Raw genomic sequence first — 23130 nt, 5'->3', positions numbered from 1 at the left:
TTTGTATTTTACGAAATTATAAGTTTATAAAATATTTCAAAAAAGAATCAAATGGGTTTCTAAATGTTAATTTCTCCTTTTAATTTGGATCCAGGCTTTGCCAAGCGGGAAGATTTTCTTGGCACCTTTTTCTCGTTCAGGGGTTTTGTTTAAAGGGTATTGAGTTTATCCCGTGGTTGGTAAGCAATAAAATGTTTTTGATCCTCTATCATTTGTGTTTTATTGAACCAAAAATATTTATAAAATAAGAATAAAACGGGTAGTTAAATGTTACTTTTTCTTTTTAAATTGGATTCAAGCTTTACCAAATAAGAAAATTTTATCATTCAAAAGATTATCGAGTTCATCCAATGGTTGGTGAGAAATAAAATGTTTTTACACTAACAAAGAGTTGGACTAGCGCTATGAGGTTATGCTCGGGGAAAAAAAGATTTCTTTAGATCTTGAGTTTGAATCCTAGGGGAGATACTTTTGTAGGAAGGGGAAGTCATGATTCATGAATCCCAAATCGGATTAGTTGGTTAATTGAATATCTAGTAATAGGATAAAAAAAACACCAGATAATGGATGATAATGTCCAAAAAAAATTTTTTTGACCCTCTATCATTTTTACTTTATGAGATTACAAATTTATAAATTATTTGTGGAACAAGAAAGTTAAAAAGCGTTAATCTTGAACCTTTTTTCATAATCTATCATATTAACATTTAAAATTTGTGAAAATACAAAAAATTCATTTCAGGGATAAAAATTAACAAGAATTAATCTTTTGATTCTGTGTTTTTTAGTTGTAATTCAATCTCTAGATTTTGATTCAATATTAATCTAATTTTAATTCAAAAATTAATCTTTTGGTTTAAAAGAGCTTCGCATGGATGCATGGATGGTAAAATTGGAATTTTAAATTAAAAAAGTACCAGCGAAAACAGGTGAAATGATACTTAAGTTTCAAAAGATCGTTTTAATAATAGAAAAGCATAACTAACAAAAGTTTGTTTAATTGATAAGGAGTTGGTTTATAACTCATAAAGTAATGAGTTCGAATTTCGCTGTTAATATAAAGAATTTGTTAATGAATGATGTGTATGTGTTAGGCTCTAGTGAGCTCTCAAAATTCAACTCATCCCAACTCTTGTTGATTAAAAAAAAAGAAAAAGAGAAGAATGAAACGCACATATTAAGAGAAGTCGTTCCTTAAATGAAAAGGAGAAAACAACATCTTTACTTTCAAATTCTTAAGTGAAAAGGAAGAAACAATATCTTTCCTTTCAAATTTTCTACCTCCTCTCCTCCTAAACCTGATAGTACTACTTTTAGTTTTAATTATAAGATTTTTTTTATAGTTTATAAATGAAGTTTTATAATTAGGATTAGAAGTAGTATTATTAACCAGGAAAATGAGAACAATCATCTTAAACTTCTTAATTCCTATTTATACAAATCTACTCTAAGGAAAAAAAATCATTTAATTTTGGCTTGATTAATCTCCATTGCTAATCTTCAATTTAGCTTTACAAATCTTCACAAAATAAATTAATATTTAGTAGGAACGTGTCCAAAAATATTAAATGATAATTTAATTTAATAATAACCTTTTAAGGTTCAATCAATTAATTTTCGTCAAATATAAAATGACTCGTAAAATAAATATAATCTAAAAAAATGAAGAGAACAAAGCGCACATCTTCAAAGAAGTCGCTCCTTAAACGAAAAAGAAGCAACAGCAGCCTACTTTCCAATTCTTCCACATCGACTTTTCTCTTCTTCAATTTCCTCCCCGATGAAAGCGTCGCCTTATCACTATCGCACCAAACGTAATATTAAATTGGAAAAATGACAAAACTCTCTGATTTCAATTTACACAAGTTTCATCTAAGAGGAAAAAATTTTAATAATAAAAAAAGTCTATTTCAAGTTATTTAATTTTCATAATTGATCTTCAATTTAGCTATACAAATTCGCACAAAATAAAATAATATTCAATTGTCACAAGTGCAAAAATTAAATGGAAGATATATTAAGAAATTCTCAAGATTTAAACAATTAATTTTCATAAAATATAAAATGGAGAACAAATTAAATAAAAAATAAAATATTTTAATTATCCTTCTTTTTACCTTAGTTACATAGACTCTCTCTATCTTAAAATATAAATGTTAGTCCAAGGTAAAACCACTTAAAGTTTTTACTTCATCATTATATAAAAAGTACAATATACTTTGGAAATTAAAATCTATGTAAATGCATCTAATCTCAAGAATAAAATCATAGCTTTAAAGTGTCAGAAAAATAACTTCAGTTTTAGAATAAAATTATAATATACTACCTCCGGTCCTAATTATAAGACTCCGTTTGACTTTTTGTTTGGTCCTAATTATAAGACCCCAATCCATTTTGTCTCTCATATTTATGCATTTTTTTCCAAAATAATCCTTCTAATAATGATAGTTCTAGCCAATACACTTAATTAGCAAGGATATTTTAGGAATGACAACACTTATTTATTACAAATAACTAACTTAACTTACTTCCTTAATCTCCTCAAATAAGTCAACTGGGTCTTATAATTAGGACCGGAGGTAGTATAAGGAAAAATCTAAAAAAGCACTGCTTGAATTAAATGAATTTTCGAATACAGATAAAATATTAAATATAATTTCACCAAGTAAAAAATAACCTAATTTCCCACACAATGAATTGCTCATGCAACTAATGCAAGTTCATTTTCTAGTCAATTTTTTTGGTGATATTTGCTAGTCAATTTTACAACTGTACATTACTACTATTCCCCCCCCCCCCAAAAAAATCGTGCTCAACACATATTTCCTCCTATAAATTCATTTATTTGAAATTTCTGGAAAGCTCCGGTCAAAAAAAAAAAAAAAATCTAGAAGGCACCCAAGGAATCGTTATACTCCTCCGGTCCTAATTATAAGACCCAATTGACTTATTTGAGGAAATTAAGGAAGTAAGTTAAGTTGGTTATTTATAATAAATAAGTGTTGTTATTCCTAAAATATCCTTGCTAATTAAGTATATTGGCTAAAACTATCATTATTAGAAGGATTATCTTGGAAAAAAATGTATAAATATAAGAGACAAAATGGATTGGGTCTTATAATTAGGACCAAATAAAAAGTCAAATTGGGTCTTATAATAAGGACCGGAGGAGTACTTCTGACATCAGATTCTCTCCGTCATTCAATTATGTTAACCAATGGAAAAAAAATAAAAATGCCTGCCAATTTAATATAGAAAATAAAAATAAATTAAAAAATAACTTATCAGCTACTTAAAAATAAAAAGTAATAAATAGTTACAAAATCACAATTAAACATTGCAGCATAAAAAATAGAAATTTTATGTCATGTATTATTATTAAATAATTAAACGGAGCCTCAAAATACATAATTTTCGTACTTAAATTAATCAATTTTCTCTTAATTTTGTTCTTTTGCCCAATGGGAGCGAAGTAGAGAAGACAGGCCTAAGCATGACCTGCCGCCAAAAGCTGGATTTCAATTCCAACAACAAAACCCAACACCGCACCTTGTATTTGTGTTGTTGAGTTCATTTACAGTTTTCACCCTTCTTCCTTTGTCCGCCACCTTCACATCGCCTTATAAATCCTTCTTCTTCTCTCCCTTCCTCTTCATCACAAATCACACACAGACAAATTCTCGAATCTTCGTTCTCATTTTCATTTCCCATTTCTATCATTCGATCCCTCCCTCCATCTCTTTGCAATCCAAAAGCCTTCATACTATAACCATGGACACCAAGATTGGATCTCTGGACGCATGCAAGCCAGCCTGCAACGACGTCGGCTGCCTGCCAAACGGCCACGTTTCTGTCATCCAGGACTCTGCTCCTTCGATCACCACCTGTGAGGCCACACTGGGTCGCCACCTGGCTCGCCGGCTCGTGCAGGTTGGTGCCACTGATGTCTTCTCCGTTCCCGGTGACTTCAACCTTACACTCCTCGACCATCTGATCGCCGAGTCAGAGCTTAACGTCATTGGATGCTGCAACGAGCTCAACGCCGGCTACGCCGCTGACGGCTATGCTCGTTCTCGTGGTGTTGGTGCCTGCGTCGTTACATTCACCGTTGGTGGTCTTAGTGTTCTCAACGCCATCGCCGGGGCTTACAGTGAGAACTTGCCGCTTATTTGCATCGTTGGTGGTCCCAACTCCAATGATTATGGTACCAATCGGATCCTTCACCACACTATTGGGTTACCCGATTTCAGCCAGGAGCTTAGGTGCTTTCAGAATCTTACTTGCCACCAGGTATCGATCAACCTCCTTTTTATTTCCTATGGCATTAAGTGACTTCCTAAGAAGCTTTTGATATAAATCGAGTCCTTAAGTATTGTTATTCACGATACGGCTCTGATTCTGTCCTTAAGTATCCATGCTTTCGATTCTCGAAAAGTTTGATGCGTATGATGATTCCCCAGCTGAAAGTGATTAGGGAATTTCCGCTTTGTTTGTGTGATTTACCGACCGCCACCTTTGCTCTGTTCTGGTGAATTTCTTTGTCTTTTTTGCGATCTTCTTGAGTTCTGCTAATCAATTCTTAATACTTCATGGTTCAGGCCGTGGTCAATAACTTAGAAGACGCTCACGAGCAGATTGATACGGCGATCTCAACCTGTTTGAAAGAAAGCAAGCCTGTATATATAAGCATAAGCTGTAACTTAAGCGGAATTCCCCACCCCACTTTCAGTCGGGAGCCCGTTCCATTCTCTTTGTCTCCGAGGTAATTTTTCTGTCCTTCTTCATCTTTCTCTCTTTTATTGTTGCTTATCAATCATACACACATACAAGAAAGAAACAGCCTAGTTTGATCAACAAAATAACATATTTGCATTAGATAATATGCGTTATGCAATTTTTCTTCTTGGTTTGTGACAGATTGAGTAATAAGATGGGCTTGGAGGCAGCAGTTGAAGCAGCCGCAGAATTCCTCAACAAAGCGGTGAAACCAGTACTAGTAGGAGGGCCTAAACTGAGGGTGGCTAATGCAAGTGAATCCTTTATTGAACTAGCCAATGCGTGTGGCTATGCATTCGCTGTAATGCCATCAGCAAAAGGATTGGTTCCTGAACATCACCCACATTTCATTGGTACTTATTGGGGTGCAGTGAGCACAGCTTTCTGTGCTGAGATTGTTGAATCTGCAGATGCGTACTTGTTTGCTGGAACCATTTTCAACGATTATAGTTCTGTTGGGTACTCACTTCTTCTCAAGAAGGACAAGGCCATCATTGTTCAGCCGGATCGGGTTATCATAGGAAACGGGCCTGCGTTCGGGTGTGTGCTGATGAAGGATTTCCTTAGGGAACTTGCGAAGAGGATCAAACACAACCACAGTTCCTTTGAGAACTATGACAGGATATTTGTTCCTGAGAGAAAACCTTTGAGGGGAGAACCTAAAGAACCTCTGAGGGTGAATATTTTGTTCGAACATAATCAAAAGATGCTGTCTGGTCAAACTGCTGTTATTGCAGATACAGGGGACTCATGGTTTAATTGCCAAAAGCTGAAACTACCAAAAGGCTGCGGGTAAGCTTTGATTGAATGGGACAGCTTTTGAACATTTTGTTAGTGCTTGAACCTTTTTTTTTTTTTTGGTTCTGATAATGATGATGAGAATCTTTTGGAATGAACAACAGGTATGAGTTCCAAATACAGTATGGATCGATAGGATGGTCTGTTTGTGCCACCCTTGGCTATGCACAAGCTGTTCCTGAGAAACGCGTCATTGCTTGCATTGGTGATGGAAGCTTTCAGGTTGGTCTTATTCTGATTTCAACTTTAACACTTTAAATTATCCCTGTTTGGTACTGATTCAGGTGTTTCTCTGTTGTGTTTTTCAAAATGCTTTTGCAGATGACTGCACAAGAGGTATCTACAATGCTGAGGCAGGGTCAGAAGACCATAATCTTCCTGATAAACAATGGCGGATACACAATTGAAGTTGGGCCGTACAACGTGATTAAGAACTGGAACTACACGGCGTTTGTTGATGCCATTCACAATGGTGAAGGCAAATGCTGGACAACCAAGGTGAATCTCTCAGCATAGCACGTTCAATATTGCTCCTAAAATTCACCATTGATAACATAGGATACAGCTAATTACCCCCACCTCCCAAAAAAAAAAAAAAATCATTTTTCGGCCCCATAAGACAACTTCAAATTATTTAAACCAGACACTTGTGGTATTGCAGGTATTTTGTGAAGAAGAACTGATTGAAGCAATTGAGACAGCAACAGGTCCCAAGAAGGATAGCCTATGTTTTATTGAGGATATAGTACACAAGGATGATACCAGCAAAGAGCTGCTTGAATGGAGCTCCAGGGTCTGTGCTGCTAATAGCCGTCCTCCTAACCCCCAATAAAATTAAGTTAAAACCATTGCTCCATTACTAGAATGGTATTTAATTATTTAAATGAAGAGATTATGATATTTATTCCTTGTGATTTCTGTGTGATGGATTTTTCTTCCAATTAAAGGGCTTATGATTCCCAGTTTAATGAAGTATTCTAATATTCTAATGCTAAGCATCGAAGAGGGCTCAAATCAATCTCTCAGCACTAGATTTTGAGTTTCTAACGTCTATCATTTTACACCGAAGGTTTCATTTACAGGATTGTAATGCATGTTTAATGTTGGCCAGACTTCCTTCAATCACCAATTCACCACCCTACCTGTTTTTAAAAACACAAAGCATGCATGTATGATTAAAAAGAAAAGTCTTTTTCAGTTAAAACTTATGTTAATGTAGAGGGCTACAAGTCCAAGGGATTAATTATTTCTTGGGCGGAAAGGAGCATTGGCAACCAATTGTTTAACCTATGTGACATAATTATTAAGTCAACAGAAAATATTCAAGTTAAATAAATTAATATTTATTTAGAAAATTTGTTTATACCGTATATACTTTAACCTCAAATTTCAAACATAGGCTTATAGGCTCCCTCGCGTAATTTTGTTTCGGTCATTAAAGGGTTCGGAATGTCTCCACTCCAACGCTTCTCTCCATTTTGTCTCCGCTAAAAAAACAACCTCGTTCTAATAAAATTAATTTTTCTCATTTGTTTGGCTTAAAACTCAACGACGTTGTTTTTTGAGTAGGATGGTATCGCTGCATCAGGGTATCCCAGCACAACCGGCCAGACTAATCCCAGGTGCACTCGCAGGTATCGAGCCCATGACATAGTAGGAAAGGCGCCTTGCATTCCCGTTCGCGACCAGTCGGACCCGACCCTTGCAGGCAAACAATGTTGTTTTTCAAGTGGAGGGAAAATGGAGAGAAATTTCAGTGGAGAGGTTCTGAACCCGTCGTTAAGATACTCAATTATTTTTTTTTCAATCAACAAAAAATATTTGATATTAAATCAATTAATATCCATTTGGAAAATTATTCTATACTTTTCTATATTTTATCTGAAATTTCAAATATAGGTTTTTATACTACAAAATTTAATTAATATCTATTTGAAAATTTAGTCTACACCTTCCTATAATTTACCTCAAATTTCAAATTTACAAACGCTCTTGTACTACAAAAGCTTCATAATTTTTAACATGTTCGCATAGTTCGTGATACGATTTATTCAACTAGAAACATCTTCATTATCAATGGTCACTTTTTATTTTATTGGCGAAAAATCACTGAAGTTAACCACCTGAACCCACAAGTTTTATACTATGTTTGGATGGAGAGAAAATTAATAGAAAGAGAAAATGGAGGGAAAAAATAGGGGATGAAGAAAAATGGAGGGATAATATTATCTTTTAGTGTTTGGATGGAGGGAAAAAAAGAGAGAGAAAATAAAATGTACGGCGCTTACAATAACAACGATATCCTCATCTAATTTCTAATTTATTTTTTTAATTAAGTACTGCCATGAAATTATTAATAACAATCTTAATCATTTAAGTACCAAGTAAAACATCTACAGAGAGAGTAATAGCTGTAAAATGTGTTTTCTCCCCAAAATTTCTCACTGGGGAGAAAGGTTGGGTGTAAAATTGAGTATCACACCATTTTTTCCCTCAAATCTAAAAAAGAGAAAATGCATTTGCCTTTCTATTTTCTCGTATATTTTTCTCCTCTTCTTAATTTTCTCTCCATCCAAGTATCATTCATCTTCATAATTTTTCACGCCATGCATCATGCATATTTTTGTTTGGTCAGATGCTCCATGCGTAGCTTTTTTTGGTCCATCATTATTTGTGCATGCATCCTGGCATTACAAATACAGCACTAAAAATTCTTAAACAATCTGCCGGTACTTTTCTTTAACATTTCATTATTTGATTTCTCTTTCAAGTCAATTCCTTCACTTTTAACTAGCTTCCTGCTTCATGCCAAGTACACACCACTAAAGGCGTCCTTTTCCTAACGGGATTAGTGATTACGCAGGATAGAGCTCATTGCGCACCAAAGTGATATAAAATTGCCATTACATGCTTTTTGATCATAAAATATTACTGTTAGTTGGATAATAAAGTTACAAAAGACTTATTGTAGGTTGCAACTGCAGTCACTCGCTGAAGAGGAAAGACGCATAGAGTGTGTTTGGATTAGCAGTGTTAAAATTAACTTTTATTTTATCTGAATTTTATAAACATGAGTTAGAATAAAAGTTAGTTAGTATAATGTGATTTACGTTTGGATTGATATTATAAAAAAATCAGTTCGACAAGTTAAAACTTATTTGGATGTTTAATAAAAAAATAAGTTTAGATATAAAATGATTAAAAGGGACATGAACTTTACTCAATAATATATATTTATATTATGTGTTTATAAGATGATAATTGTTAGAGAATAATTAAAATTAAAATTATAAAAATAAAAACAGTTAATATTGAGAAAATTTTGAAAATAAATTTTAATTGATTAAATATATATATAATGGGTCAATATGAATATAGATTAAAATTTGTTGAAATTGAAGATTTTTGAATTAAATAATTTTCTTGTTAAGAATAACATAGTTAAATATTTTGTTTTATGTTATTTTAATTTAATTTCTTTTTGTCCCTTTTATTTATTTCTTTTTTCTCCCTTCACCAGATGCATCAATTGTGAATTTACATCAACACGGAAACGCGTGGAATCCTTATGCAGCACTCACTAGTCTTCAACTATGACCCGTTATTTCTATGTATTTTCCGCGAACTTTATTAGCTTCATTTACCAACTGTTTGGATCTCCGTCCAGAGTAAAAAATGTGCTTGGACATTGTGTAACGAGCGGTGCAGGGTCATTTAGGGAGAAGCATGTGCCTGGGATAACTTACGTGGAAATGAACTTTTTGGTCCTAACGAGCGGCACCAGTGAACCTGTTTTATGTTACTTTTAGAGAAAAAGCTCGTTCCTGCCGTGGAAAGACAAAATGTACAAGAGTTGGGGTCCATCTTTGTACTATAAAAAATCAAAAGATAGAATTTCTCTTAAAAAACCTAATAATTTAATTAATTTAATTTATTATTTTTAAAAAATTTATCAAATTGTATGTGTATGATATATTACCTTGACTCTTTAATATAAGATTTATGATCTCTCTAAAATACTTATATATATTCTGAATCTTTTCAAATTAGTTAACTAAATTTTATATAAAAGCTTATATTTTTTTAATTATTTTATATCTAAACTTACTTTTTCTTATCTATCTAAACAAGTTCTAACTTTTCGAGCTGATATTTTAAAAGTGTCAATCCAAACATAAATTATATTATACTAATGAACTTTTATCCTAATTGACTTTTGCAAAAGTATAGAATAGAAGTTAGTTTTGTCATCCTTAATCTAAACACTCGGACTTTTCGAGTTTACTCTGACGTTGCCTCACTAGTCTTCTACGGCATATATGCCTTTTCTTCTCAAGTGTCTTTGTGTTCTCACTCGTCTTTAGCAGCCAGACCCAACTCATACTTTGTACAGGAGAACGCTGAAAGCATGGCCGCAAAATTCATGTTCATGGTTTTGAGTCCCCTGAGGCCACCACTATTTATTTTTCAATTGTATGAGCCTTTCTAACACCACACTCCGATGAGATCATCATTAGTTTTATGGCCTTCCTTCTTTTTCTGTTGTTATTGGGCATGTCTTAGTTTCAACGTCTCTCTGGTTTGTGGGGATTATGTCCACTGTCTTGCCCAGCAGAAAATTTTGTTACTTCAATTCAAGAAAATCCTCAAATTCAACCCTGCTGATTCCAGCAAATTGTTATTATGGAATGAAAACAGCCCTTGCAATGAGTGGAGAGGCGTAAGTTGGGATGAGGAGGGACACGTTGCTGGTCTGGACCTGAGTGAGGAATCAATATCTGGTGGACTCGACAATTCTAATGCTCTGTTCAGTCTCCACTATCTCAAGCATTTGAATTTGGCTTTCAATAACTTCAATTCTGTGATTCCATCCAGAATCAAGGATTTGAAGAGCTTAACTTCTCTTAATTTGTCAAATGCTGGTTTCGTGGAGCAGATACCAATGGAGATTGCTCAGCTCACAAGGCTAACCATTCTTGATCTGTCTACTTCTTATTATTTAGGAGTATCATCTCTGAAACTTGAGAATCCAAATCTGGTGACGCTTGTTCAGAACCTCAGTGAAGTTAGAGAACTATATCTAGATGGCATTAATATAGCGCTCCAGGGAAATAAATGGGGTCATGCTTTGTCGTCTTTTCTACCTCATCTAAAGGTACTAAGCATGTCAAGTTGCAACCTATCAGGCCCCATCGATTCCTCAATGAAAAATCTTCAAAATCTCTCCATAATTCGTCTGGAACGGAACAATATGTCAGCCCCGGTGCCCAGCTTCTTTGCTAAATTCTCAAATCTTACCCATCTGGATCTCAGTTCTTGTAATTTGAGAGGTCGGTTTCCAAACAACATCTTTCAGGTACAGTCACTTACTTCTCTTGATCTATCATACAATTATGGTCTTCAAGGCTCTCTGCGTGAATTGCCTCAGAACGGATCTCTCCAGACGTTGATTCTAAGCGCTACAAGTTTCTCTGGAGCATTACCACCCTCCATTAGAAATTTATGGAAACTGTCTAAATTAGACATATCTGCATGTCAATTTAATGGAACACTACCAGATTCAATGTTGGATCTCCCTGAGCTCACTTACTTAGACTTGTCATATAACAACTTCACGGGTACAATCCCATCATTTGGTATGGCCAAGAAGCTTATTCACATAGACCTATCTCAAAATAATTTAAACGGTGGAGTTTCATCGGCTCATTTCAAAGGCCTCGTAAAGCTAGTCAGCATCAATTTGCAGGACAATTCCCTCAATGGGAGCATTCCTAGGTCTCTGTTCTCGCTCCCATTGCTACAAAGTACACAGTTCTCCAACAACCTCTTTCAAGGTCATATGGATGCGATTTCAAATGTCTCTTCCTCCATGTTACAAGTTCTTGATTTAAGTCATAACAATTTAAGAGGTCCTATCCCTCAGTTTATTTTTCATCTCAGAGGACTCAAGGTCCTCCAACTGTCTTCGAACAAGTTCAATGGCACAATACGACTGGATATGTTTGAGAGACTTCAAAACCTAACTACATTAGATCTTTCAAACAACAACTTATCAATTGATGCAAATATTAAAGATGCCAACCGGTCATCCTTTCCCAGCATAACTAGTTTGATGTTGGCATCTTGCAACTTGAGACAATTCCCAGGTTTCCTGAGAAATATGTCCGGATTAACCAAGCTAGACCTCTCGAACAATAAAATTGCAGAAAAAATACCCAGGTGGATTTGGGAGCTGGGCTATCTTGGTCAGTTAAATCTTTCTCACAATTTACTTCAGGAGATAGAAACAATCCCATATAATCTTAGCTCTTACAGTAAGTTGTATGTACTTGACCTTCATGACAACTACCTCCAAGGTACACTTTCAGTGTTTCCTACGTTGGCCTCTTATTTGGATTATTCTTTCAATAAATTCAGCTCTGTTATTCCCCCTGACATTGGTAACTCTTTGTCTTTCACAATTTTTCTTTCTCTGTCGCACAATGCTCTTTATGAAAGGATTCCTCTTTCCATCTGCAATGTTTCAAATCTTCAAGTGCTTGATCTTTCCTACAACAACCTTAGTGGAGTGATTCCACAATGTCTTGCGAAAAGTGAGACTCTTGGGGTATTGAATCTAGGGAAAAACAATCTCAGTGGCAATATTCCTGATACTTTTCCACCTTCATGTGTCCTCAAGACTCTCGATCTTAGCAGTAATAATTTAGAAGGGCCGCTTCCAAAATCTCTGTCCAATTGCACCACATTACAGGTGTTAGACATTGGAAAGAACAAGATAAAAGATCAGTTCCCATGCTTGTTGAAGACAATACCTACACTCCGGGTCGCGGTTTTGCGGAGAAGCAATTTCTATGGTCCCATTGGGTGTCCAAAGATGAAGAGAATGACCTGGAAGATGCTTCAGATTGTTGATCTAGCTTTCAACAATTTTAATGGAACGCTGCCAGGACGGATTTTTCCTACTTGGAAGGCAATGATGCTTGACAGAAATCAAACAGCATCAAAGGCACATCAGCTTGACTTCAGCTTCTTTGGATCGAGTGATCATTACCATAAAAGATCAGGAAATGACCTTGGCTAAAATTCTAACTGTCTTCACGTCCGTTGACTTATCATCCAATCGTATTGAAGGGTCAATACCAGAAGAGATGATGGATTTTACAGCACTCCTTGGGCTCAACTTGTCAAATAATAATTTTGTGGGCAAAATCCCATCATCCATAGGGAAATTGGAAGAGCTTGAGTGGTTGGACTTGTCAAACAACTCTTTTACCGGAGAGATTCCACCACAACTTGCAAATTTGTCTTTCCTTTCAGTTTTGAAATCTCCTCTAATCATTTCGTGGGAAGGATCCCTATAGGTACACAGCTCCAATCATTTGACTCATCTTCCTTCCAAGGCAATGATGGTCTTTGCGGGCCTCCTTTGACCCGATGTGCAAACCGTGGGGCACAACGGCCAAGGCCACCACCAACGCCTGGAAATAAGCACTCAATTAACTTTGACTTGATCAGAGGTCTGGAATTCGGTGTGGTATTCGGCCTAGGAATTATTATTGGGCCCCTTTTCTTTTGGAAGCGGTGGAGGATAAGGTACTGGAAGTCTGTGGACTGCATTCTCTGCAGCATCTTTCCTCAAGCTTATTTTGATTATGAAATACGTGAAAGGCAATGGTTCAGAGCCCTTCGGTGGAGCCGTTAAGAAACAGGCCTCGTTCAACATGGTAAGCTAGCCCCGCACACTTGTATACATGAGGTAAACCATATGAGACTTATCATCTTCCTTTCTATCCTTAAAATTTATACAAATCTTTTTCGAAATCAATTTGCATAACATACATTTTTCTGTTATTTTTACGATTTTATTTCTATCTATCCAACCATTAATTTGACTTTAGTTTTTAAAAATTTAATTCATATATTTTTTAAACATATTTTAAATTTGTGAATTATGTAAAAATTATTTATTATGTAATATTTGAATTATAAATACACAAATTAGCCAAAATAATATTCCAAACACAAGTAAAAAAGAACGTAATGAAATATGAATTTCAATAATACGAGGGACAATTTAGTCAGTATATCCTATGTTTATTTTTCTTTAGATTTATTAATTTTAATACAATTTTTTGAAAATTATTTATTTAAATATTATCATAATTATTTATTTACGGTTCTTTAAATTGGAGAGGGGGGAGTAGACATTAGACAATTAAATTATGAGGATAAATTAATAATTTTAAAATTTTTAACATATCTACAAATAATAAAATCTAGTATTTTAATTAGGATCTTTATCGGAATATTCACTGCTTAATTAGACTGAATTGTAGATTTTAAAAATAGGAGGCAGTCTTTGTAATTTTGACAAAACAAAATGGAGGTCATTGAATATGACTGGATTTTCCCGCCTCTTTCCTAACTAATTGGTTAAAACGAGTCCTTGAATTCGTTCTTCAGTGCTCACGTGATCCTCACATGATAGTATTATTGTCAAGTAACTTAATTACATAGGCTTATCCATGTGATGAGGAACGACAGAACATAATGATGAGATGATATTATATAAATTTGAGTTTTAGCAAATGAGATCGTATTAAGATCTTAGAAGAGCACATGTGAAAATATAATACTACTTCCGATCCTAATTATAAAACCTCGTTTACTGTTTATAAACGAAGTCTTATAATTAAGACTGGAGGTAGTATATGATTTAAGCTATGATATAAACGCACATATTGGAGCTTCACTTGGTAAAATTCTATTTATATCTTTTTCTGCCTTTAAATTCTATTTATATTTTAAGAAAATCGAATTATCCATTTATGCATTTTTAGGAGAAAGATGTGAAGATGTATTATAGAACAATTGCTTTTATTTAGTAAATATCTGTTCAAGCATTACTTCTTTGGCTGGCCCCCATCGTTGTATGCTTGTCTGTGTGTATGTTTGTTTGCACTCGCAAGAATTGAGCCTTCATCATGTAGAGAAAAGCCATATATACATCGTCTAAACTCTCTCTCTCTCTCTCTCTCTCTCTCTCTCTATATATATATATATATATACATATATTAGTGTATTTTAGAGATATTTCTTAGCATTAACTTGAACCGATAATTTTTTTAAAAAAATTACTGAAAACAAAATATGCAATAGTAGTCCAAACTTAATAGTGGTGTTAGTTTATAATGATATCAATTATCTAATTGTTTTTAATGTCTTAAATTTTAGATGAAGTTAATTATCTGGAGTGGCATATCCAAATATGGGCATGGCTTCATCAACAAGAGAGACCAATGAAGATGAAATCTGATTTTATATATGTTGTAATCATTTGAATTTAATAAATTTGACATGCTCGAAGCTTTGGTGAGATATGCATTAATCGTATTTCTCTATGAATCTGTATTGTACCTGAATTATGGAGATGGTGTTATTAATATGTCAGCTTTCTGATATTTCATAGAGTGATGATCTTAATCAAAGTTGTCAAACTTACGAATTTAAACAAACTCGTGATAATGATATAAATTTAAATCATAAACTTAAATTGTGAACTCGTAAGAGTTTACTTTTATTAATAAACTGGTATTAAAAGTATATAATCAAATAATTAATATATAAAAAATGAGAACAATTTCATTTAAATATATTTTAAATTTAAATAATTAAAATTATATCAATCAATGTTCATAATTTATCATATTCAACAAAAAAATTTCTATAAAATTCATATATAAAGTCACTAAACATAATCAAATTAAAAAATTTAGCATGAATTTAAGAGCGAGTTGACACGATTTTGTAAGCTAAAAACGTAAAAATAGTAAACTTGACAAATGAACTCGTAAGTTTAACTGAGTTTACCGTTATTATGACTTTAAGAACGAGTCGATACGATTTTGTTAGTTGAAAACGTAAAAACGTTAAACTCAGAGAATTAATTCGCAAGTTTGACAATAGTGATCCTAATCTTGTATTTCCTGCAACATATTTTCCGAAATGGACTAATAATAAAAACTAAAAAGCCACACATTTTAGTTTTTATTTATATGTCATATTTATTTCTTTTTTTGGGTCATCTCTTCTTGATTACGGGGTTGTTTGGATGAAACCAAACCATGGTTTGGAAAATAACTTCTGAAGAATAGATTCTGAGAAAAATAGTTCTAAAAAAGTGATTCTGATAAAGTGAGAGTGTTTGGATAGTTGTTGTCAGAAGCACTTTTCATATGTACAAATTACTAAAAAAGGCATACAAATATGATAACTACATAAAAGATAGATTTTATAATATATTTTAATTTGAAGGAATAAAATTGTTAATAATATATTTTTTACCAACATAATTAATAATATATAAAAATATAATAATAAATAATTAATATATGTATATATATATTTATAAAAAAATGATTAAATATGTTTATAGAAAAATGAATAAAAAAGTGCCGTAATAATTAAGATGTTGCATTGATATGGAGTATTTATAATAAGTTTTTTTTTTAACTACATATTACTAACCTGGTCGAAGCTTTCCTTCAATAAAAGTTTAAGACCTTGTCTACATATTAACTCTCCAATTAGTTTTTACATTAATGACCGGAAAAATAATCTTACATTTAAGACCAATATTAACTCTCCAATTAGGTTATACATTAAAGACCGGAATAATAAATTTGTTTTTTTTGGCCAACATAATAAACAATGTATAAAAACATATATTAATTACTATATCTAGTTCTAAATGTAAGAGCTAGTTGACTAATTTGAGTAGATTAAAAAAATAAGTTAAGTTAGTTATTTGTAATAAATAAGTGTTGTCTTTCCTATAATATCCCTATTAATCAAGTTTATTGGTTGTAACTTGAAAAACGATAGACAAATACGAGAAATAAAGTAGATTGAGGTTTTATATTTAAGATCAAATAAAAGTCAAATGAGGTCTTATATTAAAAACAGGATGTAGTAATTATTAATATATGTATATATAATTATAAAATATAAGATTATGTTTTTAGAAAATAAATAATTGTTTTCAACAAAAAAAATTTACTGTAGGGGGTGGGGGGAGAACTGCTCAAAAAGCCAAAATTTTTTTTGCTTATAACAAAACCTTGGTTTTGATAGGCAAACCATAATTTTATCATAAAACCATGGTTTCAAAAAATTGATGGGTGTTTAGGTAATTTTTTTCCCAAACCAATCACCCAAATACCTTCATTTCATTTCAATAATCATGGTAACTGGTATCTTCAACAGGATAGAAAGTCCCTAATTGAAAAATTTATTAGTGAGAAATATCTAAATTAGAGTATCAATATTTTATGTATAGAAAATTTGCTGAGTGCTAATGTTTTTTGTTTACAAAAATTTGTCAAACCCTTCTCACCAACAAAATTTTTAATGAAAAACTATTTGCTAATTTTCCAAAGAAATATAATATTGGCCCCTTCGCTTCCTTTATTCTTGATAGTGAAGAAACTCAACAACTGAAACAAACAAAAGCTAAGGAATTACTTTTCTAGTCCTTAATGTAAGACTTATTCAACTAATTTTATTAGATTAAAAAAGTTAGGTAAGTTAGTTAATTATAAAAGATATGATATATTTTTCTAAAATACCATAATTATTTTTCTTAATATCCCCCTCCCCCACCCATTTGATTATGTATAGTTGAGGGAATATCAATATAGATCATTTAAAAAATATATATAAGAAATAGATATTACGTTTAGGACTAAAATCAACTTAATAATTAAATCTTGATATTACAAGAGTACATTATAGTGAAAAGCTATGGGCCTTTTTTCTTTCAAAAGAAGTGAAACATAAGACATTGGAAATAATATATTCTTCTTATATAAGGGTCTTATATTTAGAATCAGAAGAGTACGAGCATAATATATTTTGTAGTATCTTTCCACGACTTTATTTTAATTATCAAAGGCATGATGAACAATGATGCACCCTGCCTCATGGGAGTCATCATCCAATGGGCCTATAACCATAGGTAAAGTTTCGTACTACTTTTAGTTCTTGTTTTCCAAATTTTCTGTATATATGATAACGTAACAAGTTTTGTTTAAAATATTTTTTTTCACCAAGCTAAGTTATCTTTTTCAAAAATCATTGTCCACAAGGTACTTAGCGAGAAGATCAACATAATACTTTGATTTTAAGTATAAGACTTATTTTATAATATAATGTAATATTTTATCTTATAAAATAAATCTTACATTTAGATGTCATTTTGCAGAAGAAGAGTAATACTTTTTTAAATGACATTTTGCAAGGAAAAGTGTTCATGAGGACATGGTCACCTGTATATGAAAATTTCCGGCGTTTCATCCCATTATCACTATTGCTGAAACATGTCGACCGCACAACGCTTGAGTAGTCAATTTTTTCCCCATTACAAAGACACTTGGGCAAGCTGTCGTGCCTCGTGTCACATTTTGATGAAATCTAAGAGAACTTTGAAAAAATATTTTTATGTAAATCAAATCAAATTTTTTTTATATTTATTTTACATGCTGTAAAATTATTTTTAAAATTATGGTTTGATTTTTTTATCTAATATTCCAACTGACTTTTGTAAACTCAAATTCAAATAAAAAATCAAGTAGTTTAATATAATTTATATTTGATAAGTTTTTTTAAAGAAAAAATAGTTTGACAAAAAATTATTTATATTCTATATACTGAAAAATCAGTTTTAAAACTTGCTCACTTTTAACGAGCTTCTTGCTTCTCAACTTAGCTTTTTCAGTTCTCCATGCCAAGTTCACACCATTAGATGCCTCCTTTTCCTAACGGGATTAATCATTACGCAGGATAGAGCTCATTGCGCACCGAAGTGATATAAAATTGCCATTACATGCTTTTTTATCATAAAATATTACCGTTAGTTTGATAATAAAGTTACAAAAGACTTGCTACAGGTTGCAACTACAGTCACTCGGTGAAGAGGAAGGACGCATATATCTGTATTTGCCTTCTGTTTCCAACGGTCTTGTGCTGCATTAGTACTAAATTTTCAACGTTAGGTACGTTCTTTCATGCTCCGTCCAAATCGTTCTTGTCCCTCTCAAGCCGCCAGAAGGGTCAACACGGAAACGCGTGGAATCCTTATGCACCACTCACTAGTCTTCAACTCTTTTTTTTTTTTGACCAGAACACTAGTCTTCAACTGAGACCTGCGTATTTTCTGCGAACTTTATTAGCTTCATTGACCAACTAACAATGACTTAGACTTTTCGAGTTTACTCTGAGGTTGCCTCACTAGTCTTCTACGGCATATGTGCCTTTTCTTCTCAAGTGTCTTTCTTCTGCGTTCTCATTCATCTTTAGCAGCCAGACCCAACTCATATTTTGTACAGGTGAAAGCTGAAAGCATAGGCCCGAGAATTCACGTTCATGGTTTTGAGTCCCCTGCGGCCGCCACTAGTTTTTTTTCAGTTGTATGAATCTTTCTCACACTACACTCCGATGAGAACATCATTAGTTTTATGGCCTTCCTTCTTTTTCTGTTATTATTGGGCATGTCTTAGTTTCAACGTCTCTCTGGTTTGTGGGGATTATGTCCACTGTCTTGGCCGGCAGAAAATTTTGTTACTTCAATTGAAGAAAACCCTCAAATTCAACCCTACTGATTCCAGAAAATTGTTGTTATGGAATGAAAACAGCCCTTGCAATGAGTGGAGAGGCGTTAGTTGGGATGAGGAGGGACATGTTGCTGGTCTGGACCTGAGTGGGGAATCAATATCTGGTGGACTCGACAATTCTAATGCTCTGTTCGGTCTCCAATATCTCAAGCATTTGAATTTGGCTTTCAATAACTTCAGTTCTGTGATTCCATCCAGAATCAAGGATTTGAAGAGCTTAACTTCTCTTAAGTTGTCAAATGCTGGCTTCGTGGAGCAGATACCAATGGAGATTGCTCAACTCACAAGGTTAACCATACTTGATCTGTCTACTTCTTACTATTTAGGAGGATCAGCTCTGAAACTTGAGAATCCAAATCTGGTGGAGCTTGTTCAGAACCTCAGTGAAGTTAGAGAACTATATCTAGACGGCATTAATATAGCGCTCGAGGGAAATAAATGGGGTCATGCTTTGTCGTCTTTTTTGCCTCATCTCCAGGTACTAAGCATGTCAAGTTGCAACCTATCAGGCCCCATCGATTCCTCAATGAAAAATCTTCACAATCTCTCCGTAATTCGTCTGAATGAGAACAATTTGTCAGGCCCAGTGCCGAGCTTCTTTGCTAAATTCTCAAATCTTACCCATCTGGATCTCAGCTCTTGTAATTTGAGAGGTCGGTTTCCAAACAAAATCTTTCAGGTACAGTCACTTACTTCTCTTGATCTATCATACAATCGTGGTCTTCATGGTTCTCTGCCAGACTTTCCACAGAACGGATCTTTCCAGACATTGGTTCTAAGCATGACGAATTTCTCTGGAGCATTACCAGATTCCATAAGCAACTTACGGCAGCTGTCTAGATTAGAAATATCAGGATGCCTATTTAATGGAGCACTGCCAGATTCAATGTCAAATCTCACTGAGCTTACTTACCTGGACTTGTCCAATAACTCCTTCGCAGGTCCAATTCCACCATTTGCTATAGCCAAGAAGCTTACTCATATATACCTATCTAACAATAAATTACGCGGTGGAATATCATCAACACATTTCAAAGGCCTTGTAAAGCTAGTCAGCATCGATTTACAGAACAATATGTTAAATGGGAGCATTCCCATGTCCTTGTTTTCGCACCCATTTCTGCAGAGCATAGAGCTTTTCAACAACTTCTTTCAAGGTCAGTTGGATGCAATTTCAAAGGTCACTTCCTCCATGTTACAAGTTCTTGATTTGAGCAGTAACTGTCTAGAAGGGCCTATTCCTCAATTTATTTTTCATCTCAGGGGGCTTAAGGTCCTCCAACTGTCTTCGAACAAGTTCAATGGCACAATACGGCTGGATATGTTTGAGAGACTTCAAAATCTAACTACATTAGATCTTTCAAATAACAAGTTGTCAATTGATGCAAATGTTAAGAATGCCAACCGGTCATCCTTTCCCAACATGACTAGTTTGATGCTGGCATCTTGCAATTTAGGACAGTTCCCAGGTTTCCTGAGAAATATGTCCAGATTAACCAATCTAGACCTCTCGAATAATGAAATTGCAGGAAAAATACCCAAGTGGATTTGGGAGCTGAGATATCTTGGTCAATTAAATCTTTCTCACAATCTACTTCAAGAGAGAGAAAGAATCCCATGCAATCTTAGCTCCAAAAGTAATTTGTTTGTGCTTGACCTACATGGCAATCACCTCCAAGGCACACTTCCAGGATTTCCTCCTTTCGCCTCTTATTTGGATTATTCATACAATAAATTCAGCTCTGTTATTCCCCCTGACATTGGTAACTATCTGGCTTTCACAATTTATCTTTCTCTGTCGCACAATGCTCTTTATGAAAGAATCCCTGATTCCATCTGCAATGCTTCAAATCTTCAAGTGCTTGATCTTTCCTACAACAACCTTAGCGGGGCGATTCCACAATGTCTAGCGAAAAGTGATACTCTTGGTGTACTGGATTTAGGGGAAAACAATCTCAGTGGCAATATTCCTGATACTTTTCCACCTTCATGTGCCCTCAAGACTCTCGATCTTAGCAGTAATAATTTAGAAGGGCCGCTTCCAAAATCTCTGTCCAATTGCACCACATTACGGGTGTTAGACATTGGAAAGAACAAGATAAAAGATCAGTTCCCATGCTTGTTGAAGACAATACCTACACTCCGGGTCGCGGTTTTGCGGAGAAACAATTTCTATGGTCCCATTGGGTGTCCAAAGATGAAGAGAATGACCTGGAAGATGCTTCAGATTGTTGATCTAGCTTTCAACAATTTTAATGGAAAGCTGCCAGGACGATGTTTTCGGACTTGGAAGGCAATGATGCTTGATGGAAACCAAACAGCATCAAAGGCAAATCAGATCGACTTTAGCTTCTTTGGATTTGGCCAAGTGAAATATCAGGATCGAGTGATGGTTACCATGAAAGGTCGGGAAATGAACTTGATTAAAATTCTAACTGTCTTCACGTCTATTGACTTATCATCCAATCGTATTGAAGGGTCAATACCAGAAGAGATGATGGATTTTACAGCACTCCATGGGCTCAACTTGTCAAATAATAATTTCACGGGCAGAATCCCATCATCCATAGGGAAATTGGAGCAGCTTGAGTCCTTGGACTTGTCAAACAACTCTTTTACTGGAGAGATTCCGTCACAACTAGCGAATTTGTCTTTCCTTTCATTTTTGAACCTCTCCTATAATCATTTCGTTGGGAAGATCCCTACAGGCACACAGCTTCAAACATTTGACTCATCTTCTTTCGTTAGTAACCAAGGATTATGTGGGCCTCCTCTACGTAAGTGTAGCACAGATGAGAGCATTTCAACAAATCGTTCGACAAGTGTTGTATATGCAGATTCAGGAGTTGAGTTTGATTGGCAGTTTGTATTCAAAGGAGTGGGTTTTGGGGTTGGATCAGGATTGGTTGTTGCTCTCTTGATGTTGTGGGACAAAGGGAGAATCTGGAGCAACAACTGCATTGATAGAATTCTTCTGTTGATTCTAACTAAGATTGATTCGGTTTGCACACCCACAAGGGTTTATGAAGCAGAAGATGATACTGAAGAACATAAATCAGACATGGCAGACGAGAATGATCATCGCAATAAAGAAGCTTGCAATTTCAATGATCTAAATTTTCGAGGGAAGTACTGTGTTTTCTGTTCCCATCTTGACATGAGCATGAAGAAGGCCATTCATGATCCAAGGTGTACATGCCGTTACTCACCAACCATTTCACCATCTACTTGTTCTTCAAAGTCAAATACAGATTCCTCTTAGCTTCGTCCACCATGAAAGCTTGATCTTCTTTGTCTGTCTTGTTCATTTCCTCCATGTTTTCTTCTGCACACATTACATGTAAATGATGAAGTACAAAATAATGGTGAAAAACAACAATGAGAATAATCAATAAAGTCACTTTTTTTTCTTGTTGTGGTATCATGTGAAAACAAATTAATGAAATAATGCCGACGCTCAATGAGGATTTTCATCAGACATTTGGAGGCCCTATCGATATGCTCACTTTAATCGCTATAGCGCAGAGAATAGATTATGAATTAGCAATTGAGATTTCCCCATAGACCAAATATTTCACCAGAAGAAAATGATAGCGAATCTCAGAGTCGTTGGAGTAAAAGGAGCCGCGAGAGATTTGACAGGGTAAAGAGACCGAAGTTTATTTTCTTCAACTTTTTAAACTTCATATTTATTATTTTATTTTTATTTGAAATAGTCGCTAAGGATAAATATGAAACCTTTTTATCTACTCCTTTAAAAAATCACACTCCTCTTCTTAATGTAAGACTCAATTAGAATTGATACTAGTTCTTTATATAAGATTTATTTCATATGTTTATCAATTTTTTTAAATTAATCCTATTGGTATTCTTTCAACAATAATCA

The 23130-nt window shown here is 34.1% G+C and overlaps 3 protein-coding genes across 3 annotated transcripts; all 3 read left to right on the top strand.

Annotated features, from left to right (window-relative positions):
* The first annotated feature begins 3605 nt into the window (after window positions 1-3605).
* On the top strand, window positions 3606-6542 carry LOC114750509 (pyruvate decarboxylase 1). Its single transcript, XM_028939101.1, has 6 exons — window positions 3606-4290; window positions 4599-4762; window positions 4918-5568; window positions 5679-5796; window positions 5896-6072; window positions 6236-6542. Exons 1-6 carry the CDS (start codon window positions 3772-3774, stop codon window positions 6404-6406), a joined length of 1800 nt encoding a protein of 599 aa, XP_028794934.1. The 5' UTR covers window positions 3606-3771; the 3' UTR covers window positions 6407-6542.
* A 3533-nt stretch (window positions 6543-10075) lies between these two features.
* Window positions 10076-12655, top strand: LOC114750507 (receptor-like protein 6). Its single transcript, XM_028939099.1, has one exon. The coding sequence runs from the start codon at window positions 10076-10078 to the stop codon at window positions 12653-12655; it is 2580 nt and encodes an 859-aa protein (XP_028794932.1).
* Window positions 12656-18868: 6213 nt separating this feature from the next.
* LOC114750508 (receptor-like protein 7) lies at window positions 18869-22689 on the top strand. The gene is made up of 2 exons (XM_028939100.1): window positions 18869-19040; window positions 19266-22689. The coding sequence occupies exons 1-2, from the start codon at window positions 18997-18999 to the stop codon at window positions 22504-22506; spliced, it is 3285 nt and encodes a 1094-aa protein (XP_028794933.1). The 5' UTR covers window positions 18869-18996; the 3' UTR covers window positions 22507-22689.
* Window positions 22690-23130: the final 441 nt, after the last annotated feature.

This window comes from Neltuma alba, unplaced genomic scaffold (assembly GCF_004799145.2).
Source record: "Neltuma alba isolate B1F8T4 unplaced genomic scaffold, ASM479914v2 tig00006484_pilon, whole genome shotgun sequence".
NCBI lineage: Eukaryota > Viridiplantae > Streptophyta > Magnoliopsida > Fabales > Fabaceae > Neltuma > Neltuma alba.
This window is presented reverse-complemented; position numbering and strand designations above follow the sequence as displayed.

Bases quoted from the DNA above. Each gene is read 5' to 3' on its own strand.
- LOC114750507 (XM_028939099.1), top strand. From the start codon at position 10,076: ATGAGATCATCATTAGTTTTATGGCCTTCCTTCTTTTTCTGTTGTTAT.
- LOC114750509 (XM_028939101.1), top strand. From the start codon at position 3,772: ATGGACACCAAGATTGGATCTCTGGACGCATGCAAGCCAGCCTGCAAC. The intron at 5,569-5,678 runs GTAAGCTTTGAT...AATGAACAACAG, and splicing joins AAACTACCAAAAGGCTGCGG to GTATGAGTTCCAAATACAGT. The intron at 6,073-6,235 runs GTGAATCTCTCA...GTGGTATTGCAG, and splicing joins GCAAATGCTGGACAACCAAG to GTATTTTGTGAAGAAGAACT.
- LOC114750508 (XM_028939100.1), top strand. From the start codon at position 18,997: ATGGTTTTGAGTCCCCTGCGGCCGCCACTAGTTTTTTTTCAGTT. The intron at 19,041-19,265 runs GTATGAATCTTT...GAATGAAAACAG, and splicing joins CCACTAGTTTTTTTTCAGTT to CCCTTGCAATGAGTGGAGAG.